The following is a 19152-nucleotide window of genomic DNA, read 5'->3' as shown; positions in this document are numbered from 1 at the left end:
AAGACCCAGGCCAATCAGAAAAAGATCATTTTCCATCATGACCCGACCGGGGATCGAACCCGGGACCTCTCGGTTCAGTGGCAAGAACCTTACCACTGCGCCACCGAGGTTGTCAATGTACAAGTGCAAGAAACTCTATGCTACGGTAATAGTGACAAATTTGCAATGAATAACAGTTTTAAGTAGCACTTCAAGATCGTTAATAGTTAAAAATACTATATTAGTCTCCAATATATCTATATTAGTCTCGAAATGTGATAATTGCATTCGTATTTCACGCAATGTAATAATTATGTTCAGAACAAGTATTTCACGCGAAACTATCCATCACGTAACTTTCCAATAAATACTCTCAATCTATTACTGCGTTAGTAGATTGGAAGCGGTGGTGGTGTAATGGTTAAGACGCCCGTCTGTGGATCGAAAAGTCCCTGGTTCGAATCCTACTCGTACCACACGAGTTTGTATACCAATCTGACTCATGTATAGTAGTTTTCATCGATCACCACTTGCTTCTGGTAAAGGAAAACATCGTGAGGAAACCTGCACACTGGTAGATTATAAACTTGTATGTTTGAAATGGAGAAGGCAATGGCGAAACACTCCATTAATAATGACAGGAAAGTTGTTGTGTAATGACCACGATCCTCAGCCATGAGGAATACGACTATGAAGAGAGATTGGAAGAGTTCCTTCAATTTGTCTTCCTAAAATACATTACCTTTTTAAATACATATAGGTATTACTACATATAATAAAATTCAACCGGCTGGCTACTCAACGTCTGAGAGATGTCACGATAAACCACCTGCGCCAAAAGCATGAACATGACTGGACACTGGCCAGATGTTGCAAGTAATTACACAAACAAATTGATAAGGTAATCACGGTGTCAGATGAGCTAAGCTTATTATATTTTCTCATTCAATAAATAAATTGCGACCAATAAATAACACAGATTGAGTTAGCCCAAAAGTAACTTCAAGACTTCTGTTATGGGATACTAACTCAACGATACTGTATTTTATAATTATAAAGACCCACGTGAATCTTAAAAAAATCATTTTTCTGACCGGTCAGGTCAGATCGAACTTGAAAACTAGTGTAGACGACAAGATGGTTGTCTTATTCATTCATAAGGCTGGTCTGTACCTTGCTTACTGACGACCAACCTCCAGTAATGGACAGGTACCAAGAAGTTACCTTGGTTGAAACTTAGATTTCGTGATGATGGGATCAGAGAATATTTGTATGACTCACGAACTGTTATATGACTTGAAAATTGTAAAGTCCTTACATTAATATATATATGAACCAATCACTGTGATAATGACATTGCGCTCAAAGATATGACAAAATTAAAATCACAACATTTTGGTCTCGTCCCAACGTTCCATACATAAATGACGTTCGAACACATCGATAATTAATCAACTTTTATATTTGAAGATTCTTACGCAATGCTTCATCAGGTATTTTATAAATAGTGAACAAATTTAAGTTCAATATCATCAATAATAAGATGATTCACAGATTCAAATCTGTAAAATGATTCAGATTTATCTGATCAGTCAACTGATCAGATAAATCTGAATCATTTTACTGAATTACCTAGATTTGTACGGAAAATTACTAACATCGCAGTAATATAGTATACCTTATTGTTTAATCAATTTTTGAATCAATGCAATCTATTCAATAAATTGTGTCATTGGACGTTACAAAAGGCTTCACAGTTCAACGGGCAAACATAAAACTGTTGGCCACTCAGTCTGATGATGAAATAGACAGATAAAGTACTTGCAACTATATGTCCCGTAACTTTCTCGGATATCTATCGATATTAGAAATAATTATTTGGTACAAAAAATATGGTTTCAAGAAACATTGGTCCTCATCTTTCATCGATATGGCTGTTTATATATTACTAGCTGCGCCCCTGGGCTTCGCTCCCGTGGTAATTTCGGCATAAAAGGGTTAAAAAAAAACACATAGGGTTATGTGTTATTCTAAGTTGTTTTCTACCCATGTACCAAATTTCGTAACGATCGGTCAAAATCAAAATCAAAATCATATCATTTATTCAGAAATTAGGCCTTCACAGGCACTTTTTCACGTCATAATCTAAATTAAATGATGTTTACCAAAGCTACAAACTACTAGCATTTCGGAACGACCACTGCTGAGAAGAAATGCCGAAAGAAACTCATTCAAACAGTGTTGGTCCCTATTATGCCAGAAGGGCTTACCATTTTTTATATATAAATTTATGTATAATTTTTTATCAGTAATATAACATTAAGTACATAATAAAGTACATGGTCAAAAGGTATACTGAAACATATTATGATTGTGATCAAGTGCTGATGAAAGGAAAATATATATATATACTTATATATATACTTATATATATATATATACTTATATATATATACTTATATATATATGTATAATTAACCAAACAAAAAAAAAACTTTTAATAAAAGATCGAGCTGACCAGTTCCCCCGGCAGCACCCGTTCACGAGTTGACGCGTGAGTCAGCCATCGCGAAGCTCAACCACAATAGAGGGAACCTCCCGACCCGATCCACGATGCCGCTACCGGTTTGACCATTTGAATGTGCATGACATACTCGATCTCCAGGTCCAGTAGATAATGGGTGAAGAGGTAACAAACAAACTTCGCATTTATGATATTAGTTGGGATTAACGGCCTATCCCGGCTTCGCTCCGATAAAACCATAATAAATGATACAGTTAAACAATCCTCGGGAAACACTATAGTTGAAAAACGTAAATAATTACATTCTGCCGGTAGTTTTTTGTTTTTTGCTTTTTTATAATATGTAAGGATGAGACCAATACAAACAACAGTATCAATTTACAATTTGCATAAATTTACGTGGTTTATCCCGTCTAATTTGATCCCTTACGTATCATTTCTGATATATGAGGTAGTAAAAATGCAATGATACTAAAATAACCTTCTATGAAAACGAGCATATTTTTTTAAATTATATTTTTTATCAGGATCGAAGGTAAGCTCTTATTTTTAAAACATGTTTTCAAAGGAATTATCTTTTTTTAGTCCTTGCAGCAGATGCATCCATCCATATTGAATAGTTTACGTTTGCACCTGCTGATTTTTAAAAGGACTTTAATAATTGTTGATACCCTTTGCAGAGTTGCAGCATCAATGCTTGTGTGGTTGCCAGTTATCCACGCGATCAATTTAAAAACGAGGTTCTTTTCGATGGAGTATTTTTTTTATTGTACTCTGTTCCCTGCCATATATTTTACCTCCCTATACGACTTTTGCCTTGTTTTTTTTTTTCATCTGTCAATGCCCTTCTTGGCTTTCCTTCTAGCTTCAATTTTACCTTCGATCATATCATTTTATAATATGTAAGTGACATATTATAAGTCCTCTGCCGCGTCTTGTCTGTATATTCGCGATATACTCACGGGTTTTCATGCGGTTTTCACCAATAGATATTGTGATTTGTGAGGAAGGTTTTTTTAATCGAGCGACGCCGGAACGGCCGCTGGTATTTCATAAAACATTTCAGTTCTCCACTATCAAGATACAAATGTCTGACTAGAAACTAGATGATAATTCACAACCGCAAAACAAGGAACTGAATGCGAAATAGGTCACAAGTTGACAGACAAAAACGTCTCAGCGACACGCTTACGAGTACGTAGCTAAGGGTGGTACGGGGACTCTATTCTCGGAGACAGGAAATAGAGCACGTAGCTGTATATTGTTGTGTCAACAAACTTGAAATCGCACATGGTATTTGGGACAATATACTACTCCTTTCTGGGAAATCTAGACATTTGTTCATTTAAACTTTATTGCACACTAAATGATAATGCTATAGTACATGCTTCTAGTGAAAGCTTTGCACTAAACCGATGTTAATATGTTTACTTTAATACTTATGTTTTTAGGAGAGCGAATAAAATTCCCAATGACTTATTAAAGTTATATCACCGTGTTGGTATGTATTATGGTGATTATAATCATACCTTCAGATTTTGTTGACCACGGATATTGTACTTAGTCTCAAAGGATTACCGTCGGAAATTCAGTCAACAATACAGCAAACAAGAGAATCGCATCAAGACAGAAATTCACTGCAAATTCGACAAATGGACAGTGCTGCATACTGACAGTACCACGATTGGAGGAAGCCTTCGTTACGTCAGATGTTTTAATAAGTAAATATCCAGTTTAATGTAAATGCGACATTATCCAAGCAAATTACTTGCCCTTAATTTGATTTAAATGTAGCACTAATTGAAGCATTGCTAATTGGGGAAAAGTAATTGCTTTTGGGATTAGATCTCGAGGCGAACATTAAACATTGGTTCATCATAACAACAGTCAAGGTACCTAAAGATTATGTTTACGGGAAAATATCTCGCTTATTTCCGAAATTGTTACTTGACAACAAAGCTCTTCTGACCTCGATCTCGAGAAACAAATTTTAAGCATTTTCGAATAATATTTCCCTTCGTTTCCATTTATACCCCTGATGTACTATTGTGAACGGAAGAAAATGTTCCAACTCTATAAATGAATAAAATTGTCGCGCTCTATTATGTAGTAACTATCTATTATGTATTAGCAAGGAAATTAAGGAAATTTTCAAATCGGTTTGGGGTTTTGGATGAATAAAAATATGTTTTTATTATTTATAGGTTTAGTTTGGTCTATTTTGAATATTTGGTCTGATTTCCCAAACAGCAAATTTTATTTTTCTAATCCTATTGCCAAACCGATCGGTCTAGTTTCATCATCAGTCTACTTGTCTCAATGGTTTTTAACGTAATATTCTTAGCTCTTTAATATTACTGTGATGAGATGATGTTGGGATGTCACTGCAGAAAGTTTTCTCGATGGTGAACATTTAATGTTTATATAATAGCTCCATTATTCCCAAAATTGTTTTCCATAAAGCAACTGTTAATATTAAAAATTTACAGCGCCTTCCTCGGAATGACGTCAAAGGATGTTTGTTTAAGCCCAACATGAGATGGCTATTTTTACCTACTCGCCTATTGGTTTACTGTAGGCTTCCATTTCGACGTCCTAATTTGATTTTTTGACTTTTCTCATAATTGTATATTTTCGCTAACAAAACGTTCCTATTTTTAGATGTATTCTTATCTTTCTTTCGAACTTTTCCATTTCAAGTAGTTGCCATTCATTAAATCTAGATATCTGTTAAGAATACCATTTTTAAAGGTTTATCAATTCTCATCCTTCATAATTATAAATGGAATATTTTGATAAGCTATCAGAATTGTATTCTGAAAAGTAGTTTTATCTTCGGATATATTCATCATTCTCATTAATTTTTCTTTCGGCATGACCTTTCTTTCACGACATCTTTCCTTACTTAGGTTATTAAAAGGATCTTCAGTTTTGTTTCAAAGGGAACGCGCTAACAAGCTTTTTAGATTCTCCTAACCTCGACCCAAATTCTTTATTTACATTCAGTCAGATACTGTTGAGATTATAATTATCCGTACTTCTCTCATCTATAAATTGTTTTATTAGGTTAAGCATTACGTAAAAGTTGAGTGCTCTTTGTTCATTTTAATTAAATTTAAGATCAATTTATTTTAACATAATGTTACAGGAGCACTTAGTGGCAAAAAAACCATATGAATATTAATTTTCTATTAATTTGTTGTAAAATGAATGTATTCCAAAATGGCGGAGTTTTCCAACTTTCAGTTAAAAATTAGCCACCGGTTATTATGTATTTATCTATCTCTTGAGTAATTCCGAAGATCACCCCCTACACAACATTACAAACACTTCCTCTTTTATGACTTTACATATAGTGTTATAGGAAGATTACTGACTGATCTGACATACACTCCAGAATATAAATAAATAAAATAAATATTTTAGGACAAATCACACAGATTGCAGCTAACCCCAAAGTAAGTTCGAGACTTGTGTTATGGGATACTAACTCAACGATACTATATTTTATAACAAATACATATATAGATAAACATCCAAGACCCGGGCCAATCAGAAAAAGATCATTTTCCATCATGACCCGACCGGGGATCGAACCCGGGACCTCTCGGTTCAGTAGCAAGAACTTTACCATTGCGCTACCGAGGTCGTCAAGACACTAGGTTTAACATCACGAAAAGAATGATTGTGGTTACCGCGGCCGGTGCCGTCAAGGTTTGGAAGGAGGTCAAGTAAACATTCAATCCCCGTGGACTGACCGCTAATGGTGAATGCCATGGTCGAGCTACCCTTAACCTTGGTCACGTCATCCCTACTATGTTATTAATGACCCTCCAGTCACCCATTATGTAAAGTGATTCCAATATCGGTATATGTTTGGTCGTACGAGGATTATTCATCAAATGGAAAAGAATGACAGAAGCTAGAAAAGGTAAGCCAACAGTTATATATTAGTCTGAGGAAGTGGACCAAATATTCAATATAGACCAAACAGGAAAGTAGACTGAACGTTTTGGTGATATAGGAAAAAACACAGTTGTGTCTAAAAATAGTATAATTGTTGTGTTAGCCAACATTTTACCAATGCAATTGAAAGAAATGAGGGTAAGATTAAAAGTGAGGTTATAAAGGGAGACCTTTACGGTAATGACGACATTAAGCAGATTATACTGTCTATCTCATCTGTCGTAAAAGTGCGTCATTCAAGGCGTTATAATTCTAACGGTTCCCACCCAGCCGCTGTAATTAAAATTGTATAAAAAGGAACTAGATATTTTTTTCGTAATTTTACTCATCATGTATATATATATATATATATATATAACACAATATACATCATGTCTATATATATATATATATATATATATATATATATATATATATATATATATATATATATATATATCACAATATACATCATGTCTATATATATATATATATATATATATATATATATATAGACATGATGTATATTGTGTTATGAGATACTATCCCATAACACAAGTCTCGAACTTACTTTGGTGCTAGCTCAATCTGTGTGAATTGTCCTAATATTTATTTATTTATGTCTGCTAACAATATTCCATGCTGTTTATATTTTGATATTGACATTATGTACTGTTATTAAAATATTTTAATCTGAGGGTAATGGGTTCAATATTTTATCATCTTGTTGATGATTCGGAGAATTGGCATATTAAACTTGTCCGAAGACACGTGCGGAGCGCGGAAGACGAAGTAGGAAAGCACCTCTGGGCTCCTGCGTTTTGTGGCTGAGAATAACATCGGGAAAAATGCTCAGATGAAAGAGAGATTTACAATAATAACATTGATCGGTAAATATAATATATTATATATTTGCTAGGTATTTTTTCTCCATGTAAAGTATATACTTTCCACTGTCTCCATGTCGAGTAGACAGTTTCTCTTACGATACAATGACACCTAACAAGGGCCGAGGAAAACTTTAGTTCTGGGACAATCTTAGTTAGACTAGCTCACTACCTTTATAAATACAAATGAGTATTAGTTGCATGCAAGTGAACCGTACTTACTCGTATGCTACAATGACACTAAGAGTTAATAACGCCGAGAAATACTTTAGTTTTGGGACAATGATAGTTACGTATAATATATGTATTAGTTTCAAGTGACAATGGTTTGAGTAAATTGATTTCGATGGTCAGTTGCTGAGCTAAGGAACCCATCCTGTAATATTGTACATAGGTAATAACTAGAACTAAGAAACTCAACAATGTTAAAGTGTGTTAAAAATGTATTTTATTTTACAAATATACTTTGATTGATTGAAAATCAGTAATCCGCATTGCGTCACTGTATTGTGAAAGCCAATAAAGTTAAACCCGAGTATTAGAAGGGTATTGTTTTGTAGGTATTATTAATTTTGATTTAGGGTCATCGGACACGGCCCTTAATCCCCTCGAGGGTCGACTTAATTCAGTTGCCAATTGCTGGCGACATTTCAAGGACGCGAATTGATTTTACGCAGAGCAAATTGAAAAGTATTTTCGTTTTCGCCAAGTTTGTCGAGTTTGATTGAGATAAGATATTTGTACGTCTATCAGATTCTGCTGAGCCTTTATTTGTCTAAGCGTTGCACAAAATATATCTACAATATTAAATAATAATAATAATATCTACAATATTTAGGTTTATCGATTTTTTCCATTAGACTTGACATGTCCGCCTGTCACTATTAAGACTTAACTGTTGAAACTTGGTGGGTAGATATGAGATAGATATATGCTGTGAACCGATTTATGATTGTTATACAAATAAAAAGACTCTTATATTCAATTAAGTATCATACAGACGAAAATATATTTTCCTAGGTTTGCTTGAAATAATGTGAAACATCCTTGACTATGGCATCAATTTGTTGGCACTCCTCCAGAGATCGTGGCGTAATCAAATGATTGGAATGAATTTACGTTTGACTTTTTTTTTTTGATATTTCAAAAGTAAAGTAAAAATAAGACAGAGCAATTTTATTTGTATGTACATATAAATAAAATTAGATCAGGCAGTATGTAGGAAATCTTTGCCGTTATTTAAAAACTTACAACGTACAGCCGGTTGGCTGTACGTTGTAAGTTTTTAACCAACAATCAACCTCAATCAACCTACCAAAATTCGTTGCAAACACGCCGCATGTAATTCAAAGGCCTTGTGTAAAAAATATATAACATTTATAATTTGTTGTTATATTTATTTAGCATGTAAATAAACCTTTAGTTTTTCGTATTTGGGAGTAACGTACAGTCAACGGCACATCAAGTTACCCTGCATGGTTGCTGCAGGTTGATGTGCTGTTGACTGTACCAACTTTTTTGCCCGTGTTATAAATTAACTTTGGTAATAATACTACATTGCTAGTATATTTTGAATCAATATTTTTGAGCACGAGCATTTAATCCGCATTATAGTTGTTGACCATTAATAGCTGATTAAGCCACGTTAATCTGTGCAACACAAATGGGCCATTAGCACTCGTCTGGCGTACGATAAAAGCCAGGCAAATATTCGTGTATTCAATATTCAGAATGGTTCAACACGGCCTACGTGCATCCTAACTTATTCACGTTATCACCACGGGTTAGTTCCAACCTCTTAGGCATGTTTGCATATTAACGGGATATATACACTCGAGATAAATATAACAATAGGTATGTCACCGTCAAACAATATTTTGTAAGACGCACGCGCGTTAGCAATCTGCAGGTTACTTGACCCAGTGATCAAAATTTGAAGATTTTAAATGTCAAAAGTCATTATTCAACAGTAGCTATGTTCACACTGGACGAGATAAGTTTATATGCTGTAATTATTTATGAGCTTATACTAACTAAATTAAACTTATAGTATACTTACAAATTAAATATTAACAAAAATGCCAGTCTCGGCAATTCGTTGGCTTGAAGTAATGTTCCCAGAAGGCTGGCAGCAGTGCCACGTTGAATATAATATGCTATATCGTATAAACCTACTATATCCAATATTTAAATAAAATCTAAGCATTTTGTTACCCTGTGTTATTGTTGTTTATTCGCTCCATATTCTAACATAACCGCTGGATTACACCAGATTGTAATTTTATACTGAACTGTGGCTATCATGTAAATACTGATGTTTACCGCTCTAGATTGTGTATCTAGAATAAATATTGGTTATGTAAGATTGTTGCTTTAAAATATAATATAGTTAATTGGACACGCAAAGAAGAGAATAGTTAATGTTGGGGATATTCAAACCACTACTAAAAAATATTCCTCAATCGCATCCAGTATAACGAATTACGAAAAATTACGAGCCCCTTTTTTAGGTAATAACTAGAACTAAGAAACTCAACAATGTTGAAGTGTGTTAAAAATGTATTTTATTTTAAAAATATACTTTGATTGATTGAAAATCTGTAATGTATCCCTTTAAAGCGCCAGTGATCCGCATTGCGTCACTGTATTGTGAAAGCCAATAAAGTTAAACCCGAGTATTAGAAGGGTATTGTTTTGTAGGTATTATTAATTTTGATTTAGGGTCATCGGACACGGCCCTTAATCCCCTCGAGGGTCGACTTAATTCAGTTGCCAATTGCTGGCGACATTTCAAGGACGCGAATTGATTTTACGCAGAGCAAATTGAAAAGTATTTTCGTTTTCGCCAAGTTTGTCGAGTTTGATTGAGATAAGATATATGTACGTCTGTTATCTTACAACATTCCCGATAATGAAAATCTTGATCAGATTCTGCTGAGCCTTTATTTTTCTAAGCGTTGCACAAAATATATCTACAATATTAAATAATAATAATATCTACAATATTTAGGTTTATCGATTTTTTCCATTAGACTTGACATGTCCGCCTGTCACTATTAAGACTTAACTGTTGAAACTTGGTGGGTAGATATAAGATAGATATATGCTGTGAACCGATTTATGATTGTTATACAAATAAAAAGACTCTTATATTCAATTAAGTATCATACAGACGAAAATATATTTTCCTAGGTTTGCTTGAAATAATGTGAAACATCCTTGACTATGGCATCATCAATTTGTTGGCACTCCTCCAGAGATCGTGGCGTAATCAAATGATTGGAATGAATTTACGTTTGACTTTTTTTTTTTGATATTTCAAAAATAAAGTAAAAATAAGACAGAGCAATTTTATTTGTATGTACATATAAATAAAATTAGATCAGGCAGTATGTAGGAAATCTTTGCCGTTATTTAAAAACTTACAACGTACAGCCAACCTCAACCTCAATCAACCTACCAAAATTCATTGCAAACTCGCCGCATGTAATTCAAAGGCCTTGTGTAAAAAATATATAACATTTATAATTTGTTGTTATATTTATTTAGCATGTAAATAAACCTTTAGTTTTTCGTATTTGGGAGTAACGTACAGTCAACGGCACATCAAGTTAACCTGCATGAAATTACGGCGCGGCGCGGTAATAGCGACGAGTTTGCAATGAATTTGGGTAGGTTGATGTGCTGTTGACTGTACCAATTTTTTTGCCCGTGTTATAAATTAACTTTGGTAATAATACTACATTGTTAGTATATTTTGAATCAATATTTTTGAGCACGAGCATTTAATCAGCATTATAGTTGTTGACCATTAATAGCTGATTAAGCCACGTTAATCTGTGCAACACAAATGGGCCATTAGCACTCGTCTGGCGTACGATAAAAGCCAGGCAAATATTCGTGTATTCAATATTCAGAATGGTTCAACACGGCCTACGTGCATCCTAACTTATTCACGTTATCACCACGGGTTAGTTCCAACCTCTTAGGCATGTTTGCATATTAACGGGATACACCCGAGATAAATATAACAATAGGTATGTCATATATATACTTGACCCAGTGATCAAAATTTGAAGTTTTTAAATGTCAATTAGAAAAGTCATTATTCAACAGTAGCTATGTTCAAATTCAAAAATTCAAATTCAAATCATTTATTCAGAAATTAGACCTTCACAGGCACTTTTTCTCGTCAATCTTTAAATTTATAGTTATTTCTCACAAGCTAGAAACTACTGGACGACAACACTGGACGTTCACACTGGACGACTGGATAAGTTTATATGCTGTAACTATTTATGAGCTTAAACTAACTAAATTAAACTTATAGTATACTTACAAATTAAATATTAACAAAAATGCCAGTCTCGGCAATTCGTTGGCTTGAAGTAATGTTCCCAGAAGGCTGGGAGCAGTGCCACGTTGAATATAATATGCTATATCGTATATACCTACTATATCCAATATTTAAATAAAATCTACGCATTTTGTTACCCTGTTTTAATGTTATTTATTCGCTCCATATTCTAACATAACCGCTGGATTACACCAGATTGTAATTTTATACTGAACTGTGGCTATTATGTAAATACTGATGTTTACCGCTCTAGATTGTGTATCTAGAATAAATATTGGTTATGTAAGATTGTTGCTTTAAAATATAATATAGTTAATTAGACACGCAAAGAAGAGAATAGTTAATGTTGGAGATATTCAAACCACTACAAAAAAATATTCCTCAATCGCATCCAGTATAACGAATTACAAAAATCTACGAGCCCCTTTTTTAGAAGTGTTAATTTTTTTTTTGTAATTATTACGTTTAGACAAAAGTCGTAGAACAAAAGATGTTAGTATTAGTTATGTACCTTATGCGCCTTTGGAAGGTTAGGCGTTAGATACCTGTAACCCTGTATAGAGTAAAGCAGTCCGGTGTAGCCAGATTAAACGGATACAATCAGACAACTTGAATGTCACGTTACACAACAATGATAAGCTATATGCATTTTCCCCGTCGATATTGATCGGAGCGCCTTTTTCACATTTAGTCTGTACACAAACTATTATTTCATAACAGATATTCCGTTATATTTTCGCTCCCAGATGAAAGTTTCAAACGCCTCCTCATTCATCGGGACCCAATTTCCGTCAAATTACAGACTGTTCCGCGTGATTGAACGTGACTTCGTTACCTGTGCCTTTGTGTTATTAACTACTAGCATTTACCCTCGGCTTCCCCCGCTAGAATTTCCCAAGGGAATAATAGTTTTTCTGAGATGAAACCCCTATGTTCCGTTCCCTTTCTTCGTACTTCCAAATGGAAAATTTCAAGATGATTGGTTGAGTAGATTGAGCGTGAAGTGGTAACAGACAAATGTATTTTCGCATTTATAATATTAGTTAGGTAGTAAGTAGATCATATCTGCTCAACAACAAAGATAGTGGATGAAATAGAATTACTGTTTAAAATTTGGCTAGAGTTAAGTAACTTTATGATTTACCGTATTTACTTCGAGCTAAAAGTACGTTTTGTCTCGAATGTTTATTCGGAATTCGGAATTCTATCGAAATGTTTATTCGGAAAATCGGAATCTTTTTACAAGTCTTATTAAGAAAAGTTTCGCCAAACACAATAAATTTTTAGATGTTTGTTGTTTTCTCAGACGTTTGCCAATACTATGGAATTTGTTTGTTGTGATGCTTTAATTTTTCGCAAATATTTACAATGAACTTGAAATTGGCTATGACCGATCTTATACTGATTGCACGTATTCGTAATGCTTCTTATTTCAGAGCTTATATTCTTATCGGTGCCTTTATGTAGAAAAACACACTTACTTTCTTCATAGTTCATTCCTCATGGCTGAGGGTCGTGACATTTAATACATACAACTTTCTTGGCACTATTTATGTATTGGTTCGCCATTGCCTTCTCCATTTCACACACAAGTTAACAATCAACCAGTATGCATGTTTCCTCACGATGTTTTCCTAACCAATTATGAGTTTGTATACTAATCTGACTCATATATAGTAGTTTTCATAGACCACCACCTGCTTCCGGTGAAGGAAAACATCGTGAGGAAATCAACACATTGGTGGACAGTTTATTTCACTAGTGTGCATGCGACTACCTGCCACTAGACGGCGATAAGTAGTCTTAAAAGTCATGTCAGATGCCTTAACTGCGACTTCGATAAAATCTGACACCAGTATTAGCAATAACACACTCGATATGATGATGACCTAGGCGTTTGGATTTGGTTACATTCTTCATTTGAGTTCTAAAACATTAGTTGGAAATGCGGCCTGTTTACAATCAGTAGCCGAAGTAGTCTGCTAGATAATGAGGTTATCGGCCAGTCAAGCCGGCGCCATTGCACATGCAGAATTGCCAGATATTGATGCGTCATACCAGCGTCTATAATGGACTTGTCTACATTCCGTTTTAATTATGCTCCTTTAGGGATTCCTGGCTTATTTGTGTGAACGTTAGTCTCTAGTCGAGTTTGTTTTGTTTTTTATTAAATATGTTTGCTATCCAGTATGTTGTCATCAACTTTTAGATGTGTCTGGTCCAAATATTTTACTATTGATCTTGTTTGTCTAGCATCTATTATGTTTAAACTAATATACTAACGTATATATTATGTGTAAGCTAATATAATACGTAACGGTGAATCTAATTTACTGATTAATAAGCCAAAAGTCGTGTTTATTATTTTCATAAGTTCCTTAATTTGTCCTAGTATTAGTGTGATATGTTATCTTTTCCGATTCCGACATCGTTTATATCGTGTTCTTTATGTTTGTTGTTAATATCAGATAATACTGGGATACTATGAATGTGGATTTTAATTACTTAATGACCTCTTCTTTCCGTTTCTTTTCATAACTAATTTCTTGTAATCACACAAAGATTTTCTCAATTCCGTCAACTAGAACTTCCTCACGTGCGAAATTATAATAACTATTCATCTGTGACTAAACGCCAATGATTTCTTCCACGAAACAATAGTGATTCTCAAACACGCTCGAGGACACGTGTTTAGTATGACAGTACACGTGCCGATCGAGATTATAGTTGTTTTAGCTCGCTGACAATTGATAACAATTATGGCTAATTTCACTGAACGTCCGAGAGTTTGCAAGGTTCTTCGATGTGTATACTCGTAATAAATGTGTTCATTTATCCTTATGGATAGTCTTGGTCGTTGACCTTATGAAATTGTACACTGAAGTGAATTTTTAACTGTACCAATCAATTCGCTCAATTAGAGTTAAGATTAGTTCTAAGTAGTCCAAGCGTATACCTTTTGTATTGATGAAGATATTTTTTTTTTGACATTTCAAAATGTTCTCAATTAAGTCTCTTATTTAGTTTCTTCATTCTAGTTAGTACCGGTTTCGCTCGGGAAAAGCAATAATTTATACACCTACATCTGCCTCAGGAATCACACTTATCTATTCGTGGAAACCGCATGAAAATCCCTACAGTCGTTTTTGAGTTTATCGCGAACAGACAGACGCGGCAGGGGACTTTTTATAATATGTACGCATAACAATGTAAGGATCTAACACCTATATCTAATGGTATTGTAATTGTTCCAGTGGACGAGAAGATCTTCTGCTGCCACGGCGGCCTCTCCCCCGACCTGCAGGCCATGGAACAGATCCGGCGGATCATGAGACCCACTGACGTACCCGACCAGGGTCTTCTATGCGATTTGCTCTGGTCCGATCCTGATAAGGATACTGCTGGATGGGGCGAGAACGACCGTGGAGTCAGCTTCACTTTCGGTACAGAGGTATGTGACACTGTTGACGTAATGCTTGTTCTGCAATAGATGATGAGACCCACCGTCTTCTATGCGATCTGGTCACATCTGATGCTGATAAAAATACTGCTTGATAGCGCTAGAATGTAGTGGAGTCAGCTTCATTTTCGGTACAAAGGTATGTGACACTGTTGACGTAATGCTTGTCCTGCAATAGATGATGAAACCCACCGTCTTCTATGCGATCTGGTCACATCTGATGCTGATAAAAATACTGCTTGATAGCGCTAGAATGTAGTGGAGTCAGCTTCATTTTCGGTACAGAGGTACGTGACACTGTTGAGGTAATGCTCGTGTCCCAATGGATCATGAGATCAATGGTACGTACCATGGTACCCACCAGGCTCTTAAGCGGCTTACTGTGGTCTTATCCTGATAATGATTCGGCTACTAAGACATTGGATTTAATCTTGAATTCAGTTTTTACAAAATGGTGAATATTTCAAAAACTACTGATTATATTATGATATTTTGATGCCCCACAAACTTAAAAATTCTATTGACAGATCCTACATACCTTTTAAATTTCATCAAAATCAGACCAACGGTTCGAAGACTACGTCAAAGTTGTCACGTGTCGTAAAAATAGCAACGTACACATGCACCCACTCATTATACTGCACGTGATTACGTGAATAGCTCAAAACCGGCACCAATGTCAGTGCTTGCAAATTGTAAATTTGCGCAGTCGTTGCAATTTGATTAATTGCGCTGGCGCACCCATACACAGGAAATACTTGCATGCTTTACTGAGAGCAAAAGATAAACATAAGATTGGTCGATACCTATCCTAATAAAGTAAATTAAACCTTAATCGTAAGATATATAGACAAAGGACAACACAGGATAGGCGGAAGGGCAAAGGATTTCGTAGTAAAATGCCGATGGTCTACGCACATCGAATGTACAGTCAACAGCACATCATACCCTGCATGAACCTCTATGGCGCGATAATAGCGACGACTTTGCAATGAATTTTGGTAGGTTGATGTGCTGTTGACTATAAGTCATGAGTAATTAAAAAACGTCAGTTTATTTACTTAATTGATTGAGCCAGAAGAGAGTTCTCAATGATTCATACATAGAGAAACAAGTTTGAAAAGTGAACACACAGGTGCTGCTTATAGGATTCTTTGAATATCAAAAGATGTTTGTATAGCATTAACGATTGTACGTGCTTCTGCATAAATATCACATATTCACATTGTAGAAATGGAGCTAGTATATACGTCATAAATGAACACAATAAAAGAGTTTGTCTAAGATTCTGTATAGATCATTTTCTGAGCTCTTCAATAATTTAAATCCTGTTCATTCTCACCCAGAAATTGTAGGTGCTTTCCAAAGATTTAGAAATGTCTCAAGTCTCAATTAAGCGAATAAATTCGATAACCTATTTTAATGTGGTAATGAGCGTTATCTATCAATTAAACATAATATTATAATAATATTTTGCCACAGCCATGATCGCAGTACATCGGAATCATTACATCGTGTTATGATCAATTTTAAGTGACTGTTTGTCTTTTACGGTTATCTTATCACATACAAGTTGTTCGACCTTCGCTCCTGCAGGAATTCTGGGACAAAATGTACCCTAGGTTTTAGCAAATCTTTTCCTAGACTAATATTATTGCAAACCCTACTTTGCAAGTTTGTGTGTAGGGGAAATCTACTTCATAAAATCCATCCTGTAGTCTTAAAGGGATAATAAAATTATAGTCAAAGCTATCACACTGCACATATACTAATAAATCATCGAAACAAAAATAATTGTCTGTTATTCGCAGCTCCGACCGCGGTAGCCTATGTTTGATTGGGTCATTACCCATAACTACTCGTATTCCAAATTTTATCAAATGAGGCCCAGCGGTGTAGCCGTGTTAGCGTGACAGGCACACAGACTTTCGCATTTCTAACATTAGTATGGATAATTTAAATAAATCATCGAAACATTCCTACACTAAGGAAGAATACTTACATCAATTAGAATATTGATTTTTTCATGCTTTTTTTGCACAAAAATCCGCACGTGAAATACTACAACTATTACGATAAGGCATTTTTTTATCTGCACGAAATATTCGTGATAAGCAGATTTGTTTCGATAACAATTTCATATATTTGCTCATACTTCAGTTCAAAGTTAATATTTGCTACATTACACAACATGGCTTATATTTTCATCAATTTATGAAAAATTCATAAAAAAGATTCTTTAAGAATTTTGAGAATTGAAGATGCATTCATTGTGCAACCCTTCTATATTACATAGATTATTTATTTGCAAAAACATACAATTTAAAAGAAAAAGTTTTACCGGCTATGGGTATGCAAATTGAAATGGAGAACATGCTATATTGCACATAATAAAATTGTGATGAAAAGATGTCTATGGTTACTTTGATCGATGGCTTATTTTAGGTTAACACGGACAGATTTTAAAGGTCCATAACTTAACATCTGTCCGTGTACACAGTTTTTCAGGCCTAATCTACCGCTTTGAATGAGATGCGCCAGGAAATTGTATGGAAATCTTATTTAGATATGCTAGCCCATCGCGTGTTTTCTTTATCTTTGGCTGCCAAACTAAGCCGAGAAGTCCACCATAGATATTATATAGATACTATATATTATATTGTGGTCTTTATGTATTAACTTAAAATGGTCTACTTCCAGGTGGTCGGCAAGTTCTTATCGAAGCACGAGTTCGACCTGATCTGCCGAGCGCATCAGGTCGTCGAGGACGGCTACGAGTTCTTCGCCAAACGGCAACTGGTTACTTTGTTCTCGGCGCCTAACTACTGCGGAGAGTTCGACAATGCTGGTGAGTGCTTCTAGAAAATTCCACATCTCTTTGTACGTCTTGGTCCTCTTGCCAAATTATTATCGTAGCACAAGTTCGACCTAAGAGCGAAGTGTTTATTTGCATTTAACATCTCACTATCGAGTCAGTGAGGCGCAATCCCCGCTGACACTATCGAGTCAGTGAGACGCAATCCCCGCTGACACTATATCGAGTCAGTGAGGCGCAATTCCCGCTGACACTATATCGAGTCAGTGTGACGCAATCCCCGCTGACACTATCGAGTCAGTGAGACGCAATCCCCGCTGACACTATATCGAGTCAGTGAGGCGCAATTCCCGCTGACACTATATCGAGTCAGTGAGACGCAAATCCGCGTAAAAATCCCCGCTGTGATTCGTTAGCTACGTGTCACTGCGAATCGACTTGATATAGAGTAATATTGTGAAATACAAACCCACAACGCGCCCTCTAAACTGCGAAGCGTTCGACAACGCCGTAAAGATTGAAAATTGGAGCCCTTAGATTTGACTTGAACAAAATCTAACACTAGTGTTAACAATAACGCACTCAACAAGAAGTAACAACTTCTTTATTATCGAGTATGTTATTATGATAAATCAATAAAAATCATTTGTCCGTCAGGTGCGCTGATGTCGGTGGACGAGACGCTGATGTGCTCGTTCCAGATCCTGAAGCCGGCCGACAAGCGCAAGCTGTACTCGGGCCTCAACATGGGCCGCCCCAACACGCCCCCGCGCGCACAGCCCAAGAACAAGAAGAAGTGAGTCCCATTGCCGTACTCTTATGTAGATTAGATTATATATAGTGACTGTAGGCTACCACCACGATTCTGGGTGCCCACCGTCTGCTAGCACGATAGTGTGACTGTATGCATTTTTATAGCGTGACTGTAGACCATTACCGTGATACTAGATGCCCACCGTCTGGGTTCTTGTGTATTAAAGTTCCGAATGGATCAAGATCTTATCTTGCCTCTCTCTCACCTCTCTACCTCACTCGGATGATCCCTTATTCATATACGTTTGATTTTTGTGTTAGCGTGGCGTGCAAGAGGTCGATTCATGTTTTCTGTTAAATAAATTCATAGTTTTTTTAGTAAAAGAGTTTTGAGTATACTTTACCTCTTAGGTTTTTAATTACATTGATAAT

General features: G+C 35.4%; 1 protein-coding gene across 1 annotated transcript in view; it reads left to right on the top strand.

The window, feature by feature from the left end:
- The window catches only part of LOC128679513 (serine/threonine-protein phosphatase alpha-2 isoform), a 40774-nt gene that overhangs the window by 16285 nt on the left and 5337 nt on the right, over window positions 1-19152 (top strand). Inside the window, exons 5-7 of the mRNA XM_053761805.1 lie at window positions 14947-15143; window positions 17853-18000; window positions 18625-18763. Of these exons, the coding sequence (XP_053617780.1) occupies window positions 14947-15143; window positions 17853-18000; window positions 18625-18763 (484 nt within the window). The remainder of the gene's footprint in view (window positions 1-14946; window positions 15144-17852; window positions 18001-18624; window positions 18764-19152) is intronic.

This window comes from Plodia interpunctella, chromosome 21, assembly GCF_027563975.2.
Source record: "Plodia interpunctella isolate USDA-ARS_2022_Savannah chromosome 21, ilPloInte3.2, whole genome shotgun sequence".
NCBI classification, from domain to species: Eukaryota; Metazoa; Arthropoda; class Insecta; order Lepidoptera; family Pyralidae; genus Plodia; species Plodia interpunctella.
This window is presented reverse-complemented; position numbering and strand designations above follow the sequence as displayed.